The 17,578-nt window shown below is 41.2% G+C and overlaps 1 protein-coding gene across 1 annotated transcript in view; it reads right to left on the minus strand.

Moving 5' to 3' along the window:
• CACNA2D4 (calcium voltage-gated channel auxiliary subunit alpha2delta 4) overlaps positions 1-17,578 on the minus strand; it is a 1,345,448-nt gene that overhangs the window by 1,074,828 nt on the left and 253,042 nt on the right. Inside the window, exons 3-4 of the mRNA XM_053718853.1 lie at positions 17,253-17,369; positions 6,853-6,912 (exon numbers count right to left, since the gene is read on the minus strand). Of these exons, the coding sequence (XP_053574828.1) occupies positions 6,853-6,912; positions 17,253-17,369 (177 nt within the window). The remainder of the gene's footprint in view (positions 1-6,852; positions 6,913-17,252; positions 17,370-17,578) is intronic.

Genomic DNA, 17,578 nt, shown 5'->3' on the forward strand with positions numbered 1-17,578 from the left:
AGGTGGCGGCGGTGTCCGGTCGGCAGATTAGGGGTTAAATAATTTTATTATAGGGTTTGCGATGTGGGGGGGCCTTGGTTTAGGGGTTTATAGGTAGTTTATGGGTGTTAGTGTACTTTGTAGCACTGTAGTTAAGAGCTTTATGTTCCGGCGTTAGCCCATAAAACTCTTAACTACTGACTTTTTTATGCGGTAGGAGCCTTGGAGGTAGAAGCTGTACCGCTCACTTTCTCCAAGACTCGTAATACCAGCGTTAGGCAAATCCCATTAAAAAGATAGGATACTCAATTGACATAAGGGGATTTGCGGTAGCCTCGAGTCGCGGAAAAACATAATTTATGCTTACCTGATAAATTCCTTTCTCCTGTAGTGTAGTCAGTCCACGGGTCATCATTACTTCTGGGATATTAACTCCTCCCCAACAGGAAGTGCAAGAGGATCACCCAAGCAGAGCTGCTATATAGCTCCTCCCCTCTACGTCACACCCAGTCATTCGACCGAGAACCGAACGAGAAAGGAGAAACTATAGGGTGCAGTGGTGACTGGAGTATAATTTAAAAATTTAGACCTGCCATAAAAAACAGGGCGGGCCGTGGACTGACTACACTACAGGAGAAAGGAATTTATCAGGTAAGCATAAATTATGTTTTCTCCTGTTAAGTGTAGTCAGTCCACGGGTCATCATTACTTCTGGGATACCAATACCAAAGCTAAAGTACACGTATGACGGGAGGGACAGGCAGGATCTTTATACGGAAGGGACCACTGCCTGAAGAACCTTTCTCCCAAAAACAGCCTCCGAAGAAGCAAAAGTGTCAAATTTGTAAAATTTGGAAAAAGTATGAAGAGAAGACCAAGTTGCAGCCTTGCAAATCTGTTCAACAGATGCCTCATTCTTAAAGGCCCAAGTGGAAGCCACAGCTCTAGTAGAATGAGCTGTAATTCTTTCAGGAGGCTGCTGTCCAGCAGTCTCATAGGCTAAACGTATTATGCTACGAAGCCAAAAAGAGAGAGAGGTAGCAGAAGCTTTTTGACCTCTCCTCTGTCCAGAATAAACGACAAACAGGGAAGAAGTTTGGCGAAAATCTTTAGTTGCCTGTAAATAAAATTTCAGGGCACGAACTACATCCAGATTGTGTAGAAGTCGTTCCTTCTTTGAAGAAGGGTTAGGACACAATGATGGGACAACAATCTCCTGATTGATATTCCTATTAGTGACTACCTTAGGTAAGAACCCAGGTTTAGTACGCAGAACTACCTTGTCTGAATGAAAAATCAGATAAGGAGAATCACAATGTAAGGCCAATAACTCAGAGACTCTTCGAGCCGAGGAAATAGCCATTAAAAACAGAACTTTCCAAGATAACAATTTAATATCAATGGAATGAAGGGGTTCAAACGGAACACCCTGTAAAACGTTAAGAACTAAATTTAAGCTCCATGGTGGAGCAACAGTTTTAAACACAGGCTTAATCCTGGCCAAAGCCTGGCAAAAAGCCTGAACGTCTGGAACTTCTGACAGACGTTTGTGTAAAAGAATGGACAGAGCTGAGATCTGTCCCTTTAAGGAACTAGCAGATAAACCCTTTTCTAAACCCTCTTGTAGAAAAGACAATATCCTAGGAATCCTAACCTTACTCCATGAGTAACTCTTGGATTCGCACCAATGTAAGTATTTACGCCATATTTTATGGTAAATCTTTCTGGTAACAGGTTTCCTAGCCTGTATTAAGGTATCAATTACTGACTCCGAAAATCCACGCTTTGATAAAATCAAGCGTTCAATTTCCAAGCAGTCAGCTTCAGAGAAATTAGATTTAGATGTTTGAAAGGACCCTGAATTAGAAGGTCCTGTCTCAGAGGCAGAAACCAAGGTGGACAGGATGACATGTCCACTAGATCTGCATACCAGGTCCTGCGTGGCCACGCAGGCGCTATTAGAATCACCGATGCTCTCTCCTGTTTGATCCTGGCAATCAATCGAGGAAGCATCGGGAAGGGTGGAAACACACAGGCCATCCCGAAGGTCCAAGGTGCTGTCAAAGCATCTACCAGGACCGCTCCCGGGTCCCTGGACCTGGACCCGTAACAAGGAAGCTTGGCGTTCTGGCGAGACGCCATGAGATCTATCTCTGGTTTGCCCCAAAGTCGAAGTATTTGGGCAAAGACCTCCGGATGAAGTTCCCACTCCCCCGGATGAAAAGTCTGACGACTTAGGAAATCCGCCTCCCAGTTCTCCACTCCAGGAATGTGGATCGCTGACAGGTGGCAAGAGTGAGACTCTGCCCAGTGAATTATCTTTGATACTTCCATCATCGCTAGGGAGCTTCTTGTCCCTCCTTGATGGTTGATGTAAGCTACAGTCGTGATGTTGTCCGACTGAAACCTGATGAACCCCCGAGTTGTTAACTGAGGCCAAGCCAGAAGGGCATTGAGAACTGCTCTCAATTCCAGAATGTTTATTGGAAGGAGACTCTCCTCCTGAGTCCATGATCCCTGAGCCTTCAGGGAATTCCAGACAGCGCCCCAACCTAGTAGGCTGGCGTCTGTTGTTACAATTGTCCAATCTGGTCTGCTGAATGGCATCCCCCTGGACAGATGTGGCCGAGAAAGCCACCATAGAAGAGAATTTCTGGTCTCTTGATCCAGATTCAGAGTAGGGGACAAATCTGAGTAATCCCCATTCCACTGACTTAGCATGCACAATTGCAGCGGTCTGAGATGTAGGCGTGCAAAGGGTACTATGTCCATTGCCGCTACCATTAAGCCGATTACCTCCATGCATTGAGCCACTGACGGGTGTCGAATGGAATGAAGGACACGGCAAGCATTTTGAAGCTTTGTTAACCTGTCTTCTGTCAGGTAGATCTTCATTTCTACAGAATCTATAAGAGTCCCCAAGAAGGGAACTCTTGTGAGTGGAAAGAGAGAACTTTTCTCTTCGTTCACCTTCCACCCATGCGACCTTAGAAATGCCAGTACTAACTCTGTATGAGACTTGGCAGTTTGAAAGCTTGACGCTTGTATCAGAATGTCGTCTAGGTACGGAGCCACCGAAATTCCTCGCGGTCTTAGTACCGCCAGAAGAGCGCCCAGAACGTTTGTGAAGATTCTTGGAGCCGTAGCCAATCCGAATGGAAGAGCTACAAACTGGTAATGCCTGTCTAGGAAGGCAAACCTTAGATACCGGTAATGATCTTTGTGAATCGGTATGTGAAGGTAAGCGTCCTTTAAATCCACTGTGGTCATGTACTGACCCTTTTGGATCATGGGTAAGATTGTCCGAATAGTTTCCATTTTGAACGATGGAACTCTTAGGAATTTGTTTAAGATCTTTAAATCCAAGATTGGTCTGAAGGTTCCTTCTTTCTTGGGAACCACAAACAGATTTGAGTAAAACCCCTGTCCGTGCTCTGACCGCGGAACCGGGTGGATCACTCCCATCAGCAAAAGATCTTGTACACAGCGTAGAAACACCTCTTTCTTTATTTGGTTTGTTGACAACCTTGAAAGATGAAATCTCCCTTTTGGGGGAGAGATTTTGAAGTCCAGAAGATATCCCTGAGATATGATCTCTAACGCCCAGGGATCCTGGACATCTCTTGCCCAAGCCTGGGCGAAGAGAGAAAGTCTGCCCCCCACTAGATCCTTTCCCGGATCGGGGGCCCTCAATTCATGCTGTCTTAGGGGCAGCAGCAGGTTTTCTGGCCTGCTTGCCCTTGTTCCAGGACTGGTTAGGTTTCCAGCCTTTTCTGTAGCGAGCAACAGCTCCTTCCTGTTTTGGTGCAGAGGAAGTTGATGCTGCTCCTGCCTTGAAGTTACGAAAGGCACGAAAATTAGACTGTCTAGCCCTAGGTTTGGCTCTGTCTTGAGGCAGGGCATGGCCTTTACCTCCTGTAATGTCAGCGATAATTTCTTTCAAACCGGGCCCGAATAAGGTCTGCCCTTTGAAAGGTATGTTAAGTAATTTAGATTTAGAAGTAACATCAGCTGACCAGGATTTTAGCCACAGTGCTCTACGTGCCTGAATGGCGAATCCGGAATTCTTAGCCGTAAGTTTAGTTAAATGTACTACGGCATCTGAAATAAATGAATTAGCTAGCTTAAGGGCTTTAAGCTTATTTGAAATCTCATCTATAGTTATTGAGTCAAGAGTCTCTTCCAGAGACTCGGACCAAAATGCGGCCGCAGCCGTGACAGACGCAATACATGCAAGGGGTTGCAATATAAAACCTTGTTGAACAAACATTTTCTTAAGGTAACCCTCTAATTTTTTATCCATTGGATCTGAAAAGGCACAGCTATCCTCCACCGGGATAGTGGTACGCTTAGCCAGAGTAGAAACCGCTCCCTCCACCTTAGGGACCATCTGCCATAAGTCCCGTGTGGTGGCGTCTATTGGAAACATTTTTCTAAATACAGGAGGGGGGGAAAAGGGTACACCGGGCCTATCCCACTCCTTAGTAATTATCTCTGTAAGCCTCTTAGGTATAGGAAATACGTCAGTACTCGCTGGTACTGCATAGTATCTATCCAGCCTACATAATTTCTCTGGGATTGCAACGGTGTTACAATCATTCAGAGCCGCTAATACCTCCCCTAGCAGTACACGGAGGTTTTCTAGTTTAAACTTAAAATTTGAAATGTCTGAATCCACTCTATTTGGATCAGATCCGTCACCTGCAGATTGAAGCTCTCCGTCCTCATGTTCTGCAAATTGTGACGCAGTATCTGACATGGCCCTATTATTATCAGCGCACTCTGTTCTCACCCCAGAGTGATCTCGCTTACCTCTAAGTTCTGGTAATTTAGACAAAACTTCAGTCATAACATTAGCCATGTCCTGTAGTGTGATTTGTAATGGCCGCCCTGAAGTACTCGGCGTTACAATATCACGCACCTCCCGAGCGGGAGATGCAGGTACTGACACGTGAGGCAAGTTAGTCGGCATAACTTCCCCCTCGTTGATTGGTGAATGATGTTCAATTTGTACAGATTGACTTTTATTTAAAGTAGCATCAATGCAATTAGTACATAAATTTCTATTGGGCTCCACCTTGGCTTTTGCACATATAGCACAGAGATATTCCTCTGAGTCAGACATGTTTAACAAACTAGCAATTAAACTAGCAAGCTTGGAAATACTTTTCAACTCAATTTACAAGTAATATGAAAAACGCACTGTGCCTTTAAGAAGCACAGAAAAAAACTATGACAGTTGAATAACAATGAACCGGAGAAATTATAAAAACCAAATTTTTCCCGGTAAAGGCATAAATTTAGCAAAGGATTGCCCCCATTAGCAATGGATAACTAACCCTTAATAGCAGAAAAAAATGTACAAAATATAAACGTTTTTTATCACAGTCAAAGCACAATCTCACAGGTCTGCTGTGAGTGATTACCTCCCTCAAAATAATTTTTGAAGACCCTTGAGCTCTGTAGAGACGATCCGGATCATGCAGGGAGAAAAACAGACTTGTGACTGAATTTCTGATGCGTAGCAAAAGCGCCAAAATAGGCCCCTCCCCCTCACACACAGCAGTGAGGGAAGTTCAGTAAACTGTCTTAAATTAAAATAAACGACAGCCAAGTGGAAAAACAGTGCCCAAAACAATTTTTCACCCAGTACCTCAGATAATTAAACGATTTAACATGCCAGCAAAACGTTTAAAATCAAATAATATGAAATGTCATTAAACAGCCTGCTGCTAGACGTTCCCACTGCAAGTTAGGCTAAAAGTTATATGCATATAGTATTATCCCAGTGAAGTGCCATTCCCCAGAATACTGAAGTGTACACATATATACATAACAGCCTGATACCAGTTGCTACTACTGCATTTAAGGCTGAACTTACATTATATCGGTATTGGCAGTATTTTCTCAGTCAATTCCATTCCTCAGAAAATAATATACTGCAACATACCTCTTTGCAGGTGAACCTGCCCGCTGTCCCCTGATCTGAAGTTTACCTCACTCCTCAGAATGGCCGAGAACAGCAAAATGAATCTTAGCTACGCCGGCTAAAATCATCCAAAAACTCAGGTAGATTCTTCTTCAAATTCTACCTGAGAAGGAACAACACACTCCGGTGCTGTTTTAAAATAACAAACTTTTGATTGAAGATATAAAAACTAAGTATAATCACCACAGTCCTCTCACACATCCTATCTATTAGTTGGGTGCAAGAGAATGACTGGGTGTGACGTAGAGGGGAGGAGCTATATAGCAGCTCTGCTTGGGTGATCCTCTTGCACTTCCTGTTGGGGAGGAGTTAATATCCCAGAAGTAATGATGACCCGTGGACTGACTACACTTAACAGGAGAAAAAAGTGAGCAGTACACCTGTACCTGCCAAATTCTAAATACCAGCTGGCGTTAAAAAGCAGCGTTAGGACCCCTTAACGCTGCTTTTTAAGGCTAACGCAGAACTCTAAATCTAGGTGTATATGTTTTGAGTGGTTTTACTAACATAAATGGTGTCTCTTTTAACCATCTGGAAATGCTTAGAAAATGAGCTGCATAGTATGTTTTGACACAGCCCTTCTGATAAATTAGAATGAGTGCCATAGACAAAAGCCGGCAGAAGCAGAAAGCCAAAACTGGTGGAGCACAAACAGACAGAGGAACACAGAAAAACTAACACAGGAAGTGAGACACGCATACAGATATCAGCAGGCAGATATACACACATAGGCAGACAGGAACACATCATCAACAGACAAATTGACAGCAAGGAAGACAAATTATGTACACAAACGTACAGAATCATAAAATAATCTTCCACAACATTGTCACTTACAAACAGATTTATAGACCTAAAAAGGCAGGACACAGTAGCCCGCTCACCTCCAAGGAAGAATTGAACTCGTGATTTAAATCAGCCTCTTCTGCCGCCTCTACCAGTCTCTAAAGTATGACAGCATAAAAAAAAAATAATTAAAACCCACAATGAAGCTTCTTTATGTCATCCTGAATACATTTCAACTTTATTATAAAAGTCAAACTAATTTCAAATTAATTTTCCAAATCTAAAAAAGATGTGGCCTAATCACAAACAGTGCAAATATTCTAAACGGAATGTTATATATATGTGACAAAATGAGAGCTCTCAAGAACAGTGGAGATGGAGCAACTCATTAATTTACAGTTTTCCCTTCTCTTGATCTAAAATTTAAAGAAACATTGAAGACAATTTTGAATGAAACAATTTGTACATGAAAACAGAGTTTGAACATTGTTTGAATTGATATTGAGCCTAGAAGATAATCATGATTGTATGCCACACATATTGCCATATTAAAGGGATATGAAACCCAACATTTTTCAGATAGAACATACAGTTTTAAACAACTTTCCAAATTACTTCTGTTGTCTAATTTGCTTTGTTGTTTTGGTATCCTTTGTTGAAAAACATACCTAGGTAGGCTCAGGAGCTGGGAGCTAACTGCTGATTGGTGGCTGCATATATATAGCTGTTATCATTGGCTTACTGATGTGTCAAGCTATCTACAGTAGTGCATTGCTTCTCCTTCAAAAAAGGATACCAAGAGAATGAAGCTAAATTGATAATAGAAGTAAATTGGAAAGTTGTTTAAAATTGTATGTTCTAATTGAAACAAGAATGAAAATTTTTAGGTTTCATGTCCCTTTGATTCTGAATCAATTGCTACTGCTGCACTGGTGGAAAAATACATGCAGATGTCTAGAGGTCTGCGTAATAGATGAAAATGGATGTAAAAGCAGCAATGTAATAAAGATGGTCCTGCTCACGTAACGTGACAATGGGACACACAAAAAGTATCATTAAGCTAGCGTAATTAATTGATTACTCTTGCTACACCGGGTCAGTCAGTTATATAAGTTGTTACATTTTCAAAAATGACTAGACAAATACGATTATGTTTTTGTTTTAAATATATATTTATGAATATATACAGGTATGTGTATGTGTGTATGTATATATATATATATATATATATATATGTGTGTGTGTGTGTGTGTATATATATATATATATATATATATATATATATATATATATATATATATATATATATAATCCACTGGAATAAGTGCACTCCCACAAACAATCAATGCCAATTCGACCAGGGTGCTATAGAAATATCAATTTCAACGGTTTGCACAAAGCACTCACTGGGACTTGAAACAAATGAAATAAAAAGTATTTAAACCATGTAAATAAGTGATGTTTCAGAGCGTTAACCCCTTCATGAGACCGGTTTTATTTAATCTGTTTCAAGAGAAATGAGTGCTTTGTGCAAACCCTCACTAGCCTAATTTTAGACACTGGTGCTACGGCACATTTTTAAGCACCTCCAGCTGTTTGGAGAGATTTTTTATTAGAACTGTTTGTTTTTTGGATGCTTGTAAAGCAACTTTTAACATTGTTTTATGCGCATATATATACATATGAGAGACAATAAAGATTGTTTATATGAATTGGTTCGTTAACGATTTTTGTAAGCCCACATCCCTCATCCCCTTTATACATCATATAAGGAGGTCACATAAAGATCGTTTGCAAACAGGATTTTGCCCTCCCTTCTGAAACGGTTAATCTTCTGTTGGGGAGGTGAGGACTACACCTGCAAGAAAAGAACGATTGGGTGCATGACGGAAACGGAGCTGAGATCTACAGTGGCTACATGCCACACAGTGCTCTATCCATACCTCATACGAGCTGAGGTTGTTACGCGTGAGTGTTCATTTGGCTACACTGTTTTGAACTACTTTCAAGTTATCTGATATACTACACTAGGAAGGACTTTTTACTGTGCGCCCTTCCCTCTTCTGTTTTAGATTTTGCCTTGGAGGATCTCCCTTGTCTAAGCAGACTCCTTCTGTTCACCTGAGATTAGGCTGCGAGTGAAAAATACTTCTTTCGGTCTACTCTCCTCCCTCCATATGTGATTTGATGTTTTGGGACTAAAACAAGGGGGGACCTGTATTCACGGGACATTACTGGTATTTAAAAGCGGGTCATCTATATTTAATAGCGCTGTCTTGGAATATATATATATATATAAATATTTAAAAATAAAAATAACATTTCCTTATAAGTGGAGAACATTGGAATGTTAAATATTTACAGTAAAAACACAGTTAAACACATTATTAAATATTAAAATTGTTTTAAAAAATCAACTTTTAAGGTATTTTAGTGGAAAGGGCTCTAAAATGTAAATATGTGTATACAGAAAAAAATTCAAAAATTCGAAATTCAAAAATCCAAGCTTATTATGAAATCCAAACTTTTTAATTCATGTTTTTTAAAAATAAAATTATCAAAAATTATTATTTAGGTATACAAAAGTATTAAAAAACTCTATAAATCTACCTTTAGGTTGCATGTATAAGCCGTATTATGACATGTAAATATTAGAGGTGTGCATTCAACAGTTTTGTTCACTACCGAATGGGGAAGTCAGATGCTGCTGTCTGTATTTGGCTCTTTTCAGAGCCGAATATTCTCTTGTGCATTGTGAAACATGCTAAGATCTGTGCAAATCCACCTCAAGTAAATATTGCTTAAATGACATAAGATATTGCTGTTTACACTTGGCTCCATCCATTCTCCAAACTGTCCCATTTTAAACATGCAAATATTCAAAAATCCAAACCTTTTCTGGTCCCAAGCAGTTTGGATAAAGGGTTTTCTATCTGTATATGTATAATTATTTGTATATATATATGTATATACACATAGACAGTATATTCATATATACACACACACATATACATATATATATATATATATATATATATATATATATATATATATATATAAATACACCCTTACAAATATTTCTATATATATATATATATATATATATATATATATATATATATATATATATATAGCATACACACACACATTATAGTTATTTCCAGTCAAACAACTTGTCATCTATCATTTACCTTTTAATCCTTATAAAAAACATAATTTATGCTTACCTGATAAATTTATTTCTCTTGTAGTGTGTTCAGTCCACGGGTCATCCATTACTTATGGGATATATTCTCCTTCCCAACAGGAAGTTGCAAGAGGATCACCCAAGCAGAGCTGCTATATAGCCCCTCCCCTCACATGTCATATCCAGTCATTCGACCGAAACAAGACAAGAAAGGAAAAACTATAGGGTGCAGTGGTGACTGGAGTTTTAATTAAAATTTAGAACTGCCTCAAAAAAGACAGGGCGGGCCGTGGACTGAACACACTACAAGAGAAATAAATTTATCAGGTAAGCATAAATTATGTTTTCTCTTGTTAAGTGTGTTCAGTCCACGGGTCATCCATTACTTATGGGATACCAATACCAAAGCTAAAGTACACGGATGATGGGAGGGACAAGGCAGGAACATTAAACAGAAGGAACCACTGTCTGTAGAACCTTTCTCCCAAAAACAGCCTCCGAAGAAGCAAAAGTGTCAAATTTGTAAAATTTTGAAAAGGTATGAAGTGAAGACCAAGTTGCAGCCTTGCAAATCTGTTCAACAGAGGCCTCATTCTTAAAGGCCCAGGTGGAAGCCACAGCTCTAGTGGAATGAGCTGTAATTCTTTCAGGAGGCTGCTGTCCAGCAGTCTCATAGGCTAAACGTATTATGCTACGAAGCCAAAAAGAGAGAGAGGTGGCCGAAGCCTTTTGACCTCTCCTCTGACCAGAATAAACGACAAACAGAGAAGAAGTTTGCCGAAAATCTTTAGTTGCCTGTAAGTAGAACTTCAGGGCATGGACTACGTCCAGATTATGCAAAAGACGTTCCTTCTTTGAAGAAGGATTAGGACATAATGAAGGAACAACAATCTCTTGATTGATATTCCTGTTAGAAACAACCTTAGGTAAAAACCCAGGTTTAGTACGCAGAACTACCTTGTCTGAATGGAAAATCAGATAAGGAGAATCGCAATGTAAGGCAGATAACTCAGAGACTCTTCGAGCCGAGGAAATAGCCATCAAAAACAGAACTTTCCAAGATAAAAGCTTAATATCAATGGAATGAAGGGGTTCAAACGGAACACCCTGAAGAACTTTAAGAACCAAGTTTAAGCTCCACGGAGGAGCAACAGTTTTAAACACAGGCTTAATCCTAGTCAAAGCCTGACAAAAAGCCTGGACGTCTGGATTCTCTGCCAGACGTTTGTGTAAAAGAATAGACAGAGCAGAAATCTGTCCCTTTAACGAACTAGCGGATAAACCCTTTTCTAAACCTTCTTGTAGAAAAGCCAATATCCTAGGAATCCTAACCTTACTCCATGAGTAACTCTTGGATTCACACCAATATAAATATTTACGCCATATCTTATGGTAAATTTTTCTGGTAACAGGTTTCCGAGCCTGTATTAACGTATCAATAACCGACTCCGAAAAACCACGCTTTGATAGAATCAAGCGTTCAATCTCCATGCAGTCAGCCTCAGAGAAATTAGGCTTGGATGGTTGAAAGGACCCTGAATTAGAAGGTCCTGCCTCAGAGGCAGAGACGATGGTGGACAGGACGACATGTCCACTAGGTCTGCATACCAGGTCCTGCGTGGCCACGCAGGCGCTATCAGAATCACCGATGCTCTCTCCTGTTTGATCCTGGCAATCAGTCGAGGTAGCAACGGAAATGGTGGAAACACATAAGCCATGTTGAAAACCCAAGGGGCTGCTAGTGCATCTACCAGCACCGCTCCCGGGTCCCTGGACCTGGATCCGTAACAAGGAAGCTTGGCATTCTGGCGGGATGCCATGAGATCCAGCTCCGGTTCTCCCCAATGAAGGATCAGTTGAGCAAACACCTCCGGGTGAAGTTCCCACTCCCCCGGATGAAAGGTCTGGCGACTTAGAAAGTCCGCCTCCCAGTTCTCCACGCCTGGGATGTAGATCGCTGACAGGTGACAAGAGTGCGACTCTGCCCAGCGAATTATCTTCGAGATTTCCAACATCGCTAGGGAACTCCTGGTTCCCCTTTGATGATTGATGTAAGCCACAGTCGTGATGTTGTCCGACTGAAATCTGATGAACCTCAGTGTTGCTAACTGAGGCCAAGCTAGAAGAGCATTGAATATTGCTCTTAATTCCAGAATGTTTATTGGGAGGAGTTTCTCCTCCTGAGTCCACGATCCCTGAACCTTCAGGGAGTTCCAGACTGCACCCCAGCCTAGTAGGCTGGCATCTGTTGTTACAATCGTCCAATCTGGTCTTCGAAAAGTCATTCCTTTGGACAGATGAACCCGCGACAACCACCAGAGAAGAGAATATCTGGCCTCCTGGTCCAGATTTAGTAAAGGGGACAGATCTGAGTAATCCCCATTCCACTGACTTAGCATGCATAGTTGCAGCGGTCTGAGATGTAGGCGCACAAATGGCACTATGTCCATTGCCGCGACCATTAAGCCGATTACTTCCATGCACTGAGCTACTGATGGGCTTGGAATGGAATGAAGGACACGGCAAGCATTTAGGATTTTTGATAACCTGGACTCCGTCGGGTAAATCTTCATCTCTACAGAATCTATAAGAGTCCCTAGAAAGGGAACCCTTGTGAGTGGGAACAGAGAACTCTTTTCCATGTTCACTTTCCACCCATGCAACCTTAGAAATGCTAGAACTATCTCAGTATGAGACTTTGCATTTTGAAAAGTTGACGCTTGTATCAGGATGTCGTCTAGGTACGGAGCCACCCTCGCGGTCTTAGTACCGCCAGAAGCGAGCCCAGAACCTTTGTAAAAATTCTCGGGGCCGTAGCCAACCCGAAGGGAAGAGCTACAAACTGGTAATGCCTGTCTAGAAAGGCAAACATTAGGTACCGATAATGATCCTTGTGAATCGGTATGTGAAGGTAGGCATCCTTTAAGTCCACTGTGGTCATATACTGACCCTCTTGGATCATGGGTAGGATGGTTCGAATAGTTTCCATTTTGAACGATGGAACCCTTAGGAATTTGTTTAGGATCTTCAGGTCCAAGATTGGCCTAAAGGTTCCCTCTTTTTTGGGAACCACAAACAGATTGGAGTAAAAACCTTGCCCTTGTTCCGTCCGCGGAACCGGATGGATCACTGCCATTACTAAGAGGTCTTGTACACATCGTAGAAATGCCTCTTTCTTTATTAGGTTTGTTGATAACCTTGACAGATGAAATCTCCCTTGTGGAGGAGAAGTTTTGAAGTCCAGAAGGTATCCCTGAGATATGATCTCCAACGCCCAGGGATCCTGGACATCTCTTGCCCAGGCCTGGGCGAAGAGAGAAAGTCTGCCCCCCACTAGATCCGTTTCCAGATAGGGGGCCCTCTCTTCATGCTGTCTTAGGGGCAGAAGTAGGTTTTCTGGCCTGCTTGCCCTTGTTCCAGGACTGGTTGCCTTTCCAACCCTGTCTGTAACGAGTAGCAGTCCCTTCCTGTTTTGGAGCGGAGGAAGTTGATGCTGCTCCTGCCTTGAAATTACGAAAGGCACGAAAATTAGACTGTTTGGCCTTTGATTTGGCCCTGTCCTGAGGAAGGGTGTGACCCGTACCTCCAGTAATGTCAGCAATAATTTCTTTCAAGCCAGGCCCGAATAAGGTTTGCCCTTTGAAAGGAATATTAAGCAATTTAGATTTAGAAGTTACATCTGCTGACCAGGATTTAAGCCATAGCGCTCTGCGCGCCTGGATGGCGAATCTGGAGTTCTTAGCCGTTAGTTTGGTTAAATGCACAACGGCATCCGAAATAAATGCATTAGCTAGCTTAAGGGCTTTAAGCTTGTTCATAATCTCATCCAATGGTGCTGTGCGAATAGCCTCTTCCAGAGACTCAAACCAGAATGCCGCTGCAGCAGTGACGGGCGCAATGCATGCAAGGGGCTGTAATATAAAACCTTGTTGAACAAACATTTTCTTAAGGTAACCTTCTAATTTTTTATCCATTGGATCTGAGAAAGCACAACTATCCTCCACCGGAATAGTGGTATGCTTGGCTAAAGTAGAAACTGCTCCCTCCACCTTAGGGACCGTCTGCCATAAGTCTCGTGTGGTGGCGTCTATTGGGAACATTTTTCTAAATATCGGAGGAGGGGAAAAGGGCACACCGAGTCTATCCCACTCCTTGCTAATAATCTCTGTAAGCCTTTTAGGTATAGGAAAAACGTCAGTACACACTGGTACCGCAGAGTATTTATCCAGCCTACATAATTTCTCTGGGATTGCAACCGTGTCGCAATCGTTCAGAGCCGCTAACACCTCCCCTAGTAATACACGGAGGTTCTCAAGCTTAAATTTAAAATTTGAAATTTCTGAATCCGGTCTCCCCGGATCAGATCCGTCACTCACAGAATGAAGCTCTCCGTCCTCATGTTCTGCAAATTGTGACGCAGTATCGGACATGGCTCTCGTGTCATCGGCGCGCTCTGTCCTAAACCCAGAGCTATCGTGCTTGCCTCTTAACTCAGGCAAATTAGATAATACTTCTTTCATAACATTAGCCATATCATGCAAAGTGATTTGTAAGGGCCTTGATGTACTTGGCGCCACAATCTCACGCACCTCCTGAGCGGGAGGCGAAGGTACTGACACGTGAGGAGAGTTAGGCGGCATAACTTCCCCCTCGTTGTCTGGTGATAATTTCTTTACCGGTAAAGACTGACTTTTATTTAAAGTAACATCAATACAATTGGTACACATATTTCTATTGGGCTCCACATTGGCTTTTAAACATAATGAACAAGTAGATTCATCTGTATCAGACATGTTTAAACAGACTAGCAATGAAGGCTAACAAGCTTGGAAAAAATCTTTCAATAAATTTACAAGCAATTGAAAAAACGCTGCAGCGCTATTAAAAACACAAAAAACTGTCACAGTTGAAATAACAATGAATTAATTCAGTTATAGCCAACAATTTTAACAGTAATTGTATGAATTTAGCAGAGGATTGCACCCACTAGCAAACGGATGATTAACCCCTCAATACCCCAAAAAACGGATAATCAATTTAAGATTTAACGCTTTTATCACAGTCAAACACATTGTCACAGGTCTGCTGTGACTGATTACCTCCCTCAAAAATGAATTTTGAAGACCCCTGAGCTCTCTGTAGACGTCCTGGATCAAGGAGGAAGAAGCAGGAAGACTGTGCAAGAATTTTAACTGCGCAACAAGGCGCTAAAAAAGGCCCCTCCCACTCATATTACAACAGTGGGAGACCTGTTACAACGGTTTCTATGCAGAAATACACGTTAGCCATATGGAAAAAAATCATGCCCAAAAAGATTTATCACCAAAGTACCTCACAAAACGAATAACATGCCAGTAAACGTTTTAAAAACAACTTTCCAGTGTTATGCAAAGTTATAACTAAGCCTGCTACCAGTCGCTTCTAATGCAGTTAAGGCTCATACATTTATTTCAGTATTAACAGTATTTTCTCAGTCAAATTCTAGTCCCTAGAAAATAACTCAACTGCGTATACATTTATCAGCCTGATACCAGTCGCTACTACTGCATTAAAGGCTGTACTTACATCATATGGGTAACAGCAGTGTTTTCTTAGTCAATTCCATTCCTAGAAAATATTACTGCACATACCTCATTTGCAGGGGACCCCGCATGCTATTCCCTTTTCTGAAGTTACCCCACTCCTCAGAATGTGCGAGAACAGCCAGTGGATCTTAGTTACATCTGCTAAGATCATAGAAAACGCAGGCAGAATCTTCTTCTAAATACTGCCTGAGAGAAAAAAACAGCACACTCCGGTGCCATTTTAAAATAATAAACTTTTGATTGAAGAATAATTAGGTAAAAAACTCCTATCTCCTCTCGCGACCTCCTTCTTTGTTGAGACTTGCAAGAGAATGACTGGATATGACATGTGAGGGGAGGAGCTATATAGCAGCTCTGCTTGGGTGATCCTCTTGCAACTTCCTGTTGGGGAGGAGAATATATCCCATAAGTAATGGATGACCCGTGGACTGAACACACTTAACAAGAGAAAATGTATTAAAGGGACATTGTACACTAGATTTTTCTTTTAATAATGTTTTGTAGATGTCACAGTGTATAGTTTGAGCAAAAGCTGACATGAGTTTTTCAGCACACCCCCATATAAGTCTATTATGTAAGGGATTTAGGGGCCGATTTATTAAAATGCGGACGGACATGATATGATGTATCGTATCATGCCCGCCACACATCGATAAATGCCGACAGCATACGCTGTCAGCATTTATCATTGCACAAGCAGTTCTTGTGAACTGCTTATGCAATGCCGCCCCCTGCAGGGGGTGTCAATCCTATACGATCGGGCGGATTAATGTCCGCGGCCTTAGAGGGCTGCTTCATAACTACTGTTTTGGTGGAAACAGGGGCATCAAGCTCCATTCGGAGCTTGATAATTCGGCCCCTTAGTGCGCCGGTGCTATCAGGCATTAAGATGTTAGCGCGCCCTAAACTCTCTATAGATTGCTAAATATTACTTTCAACTTGTAATATGAGGGCAAAATAAAAGCGCTATTGATTGCGCTTGAACAATGTTAGGGTACAACATCGCTAATATTTTTGCTCTACACTAGTAATCTGGAACTGATTTTGAACCTAGCAACAGCTCCCTCTTATATTAATATTTTAACTTTTAGAGAATATAAAAGCAGATGACTTGATTTTTACTGTTACCTTTAAAATGCTATCTTGCAAGCTAGAACATTAAAACACCTTGATTTATGAGGGGGGGGGGGGGAGTACAGTTTGTTCTCTGGTTGTGGCTGTAGCAGTGTCTAAATATTTCCACAGCCTTCCATTCACTAAATTTGCATAAAAGCATGCAATTGTAAAATCCTTAAACACTGGCCAGGGCTTGTAGTGATTGCTGTACTTCATAAACAAGCAAATCACAACCAAAATCTATGTTATAATTCAAGATTAAGATGTTGGACAACTGCATGTACAATTAAATCTATCAAACTTAAAGGTACATGGAAGTCAATAGTATCATTTTTTAACATTTAATTTAATCTGCACTGTGTTCATTTACATGTGCCTGGTGTACATTTCTGCGCACTGATTGGTATGTACGCTATGGGCCCAGAGCATACTTACCAATCAGCGTGCCTGTTAGTACGGAGAAAAGAGGCCCTTAAAACTATGAAACCTTCTTTGTACAGTCATAAAATCCCAAATTATATAAAAATAAAAAAAATAGCAAAACTAAGGTGTTCACAATCAATCTAGTTCATCCTAGTTCGTTCCATTAGATCACATCCTTTTGTATTACCTCCACAGCCTCAACTTTCCTACGCAGCATACTTTCCATCTCCTCTGAGAATTTCCTGACCAAGTCCAGCCCATCAACCTCCTCGATGCTAAGTGTGGGTTCCACATCTTTATACTTCTGCAATAACAAATGAAGAGGCTAAATGAAAAGAGATCCCTGCATGCCCCACAAAGCAATCAATTTTATATTCCAAGATCATAAATCATTTCATAAAGATTTTTACACTAAGCTCTCTTTAATCAGCTGTTTTAAAAGATAAAATAAAAAAAAATGATATAAATATATATATATACAGTATATATATATATATATATATATATATATTT

This window comes from Bombina bombina, chromosome 6 (assembly GCF_027579735.1).
Source record: "Bombina bombina isolate aBomBom1 chromosome 6, aBomBom1.pri, whole genome shotgun sequence".
NCBI lineage: Eukaryota > Metazoa > Chordata > Amphibia > Anura > Bombinatoridae > Bombina > Bombina bombina.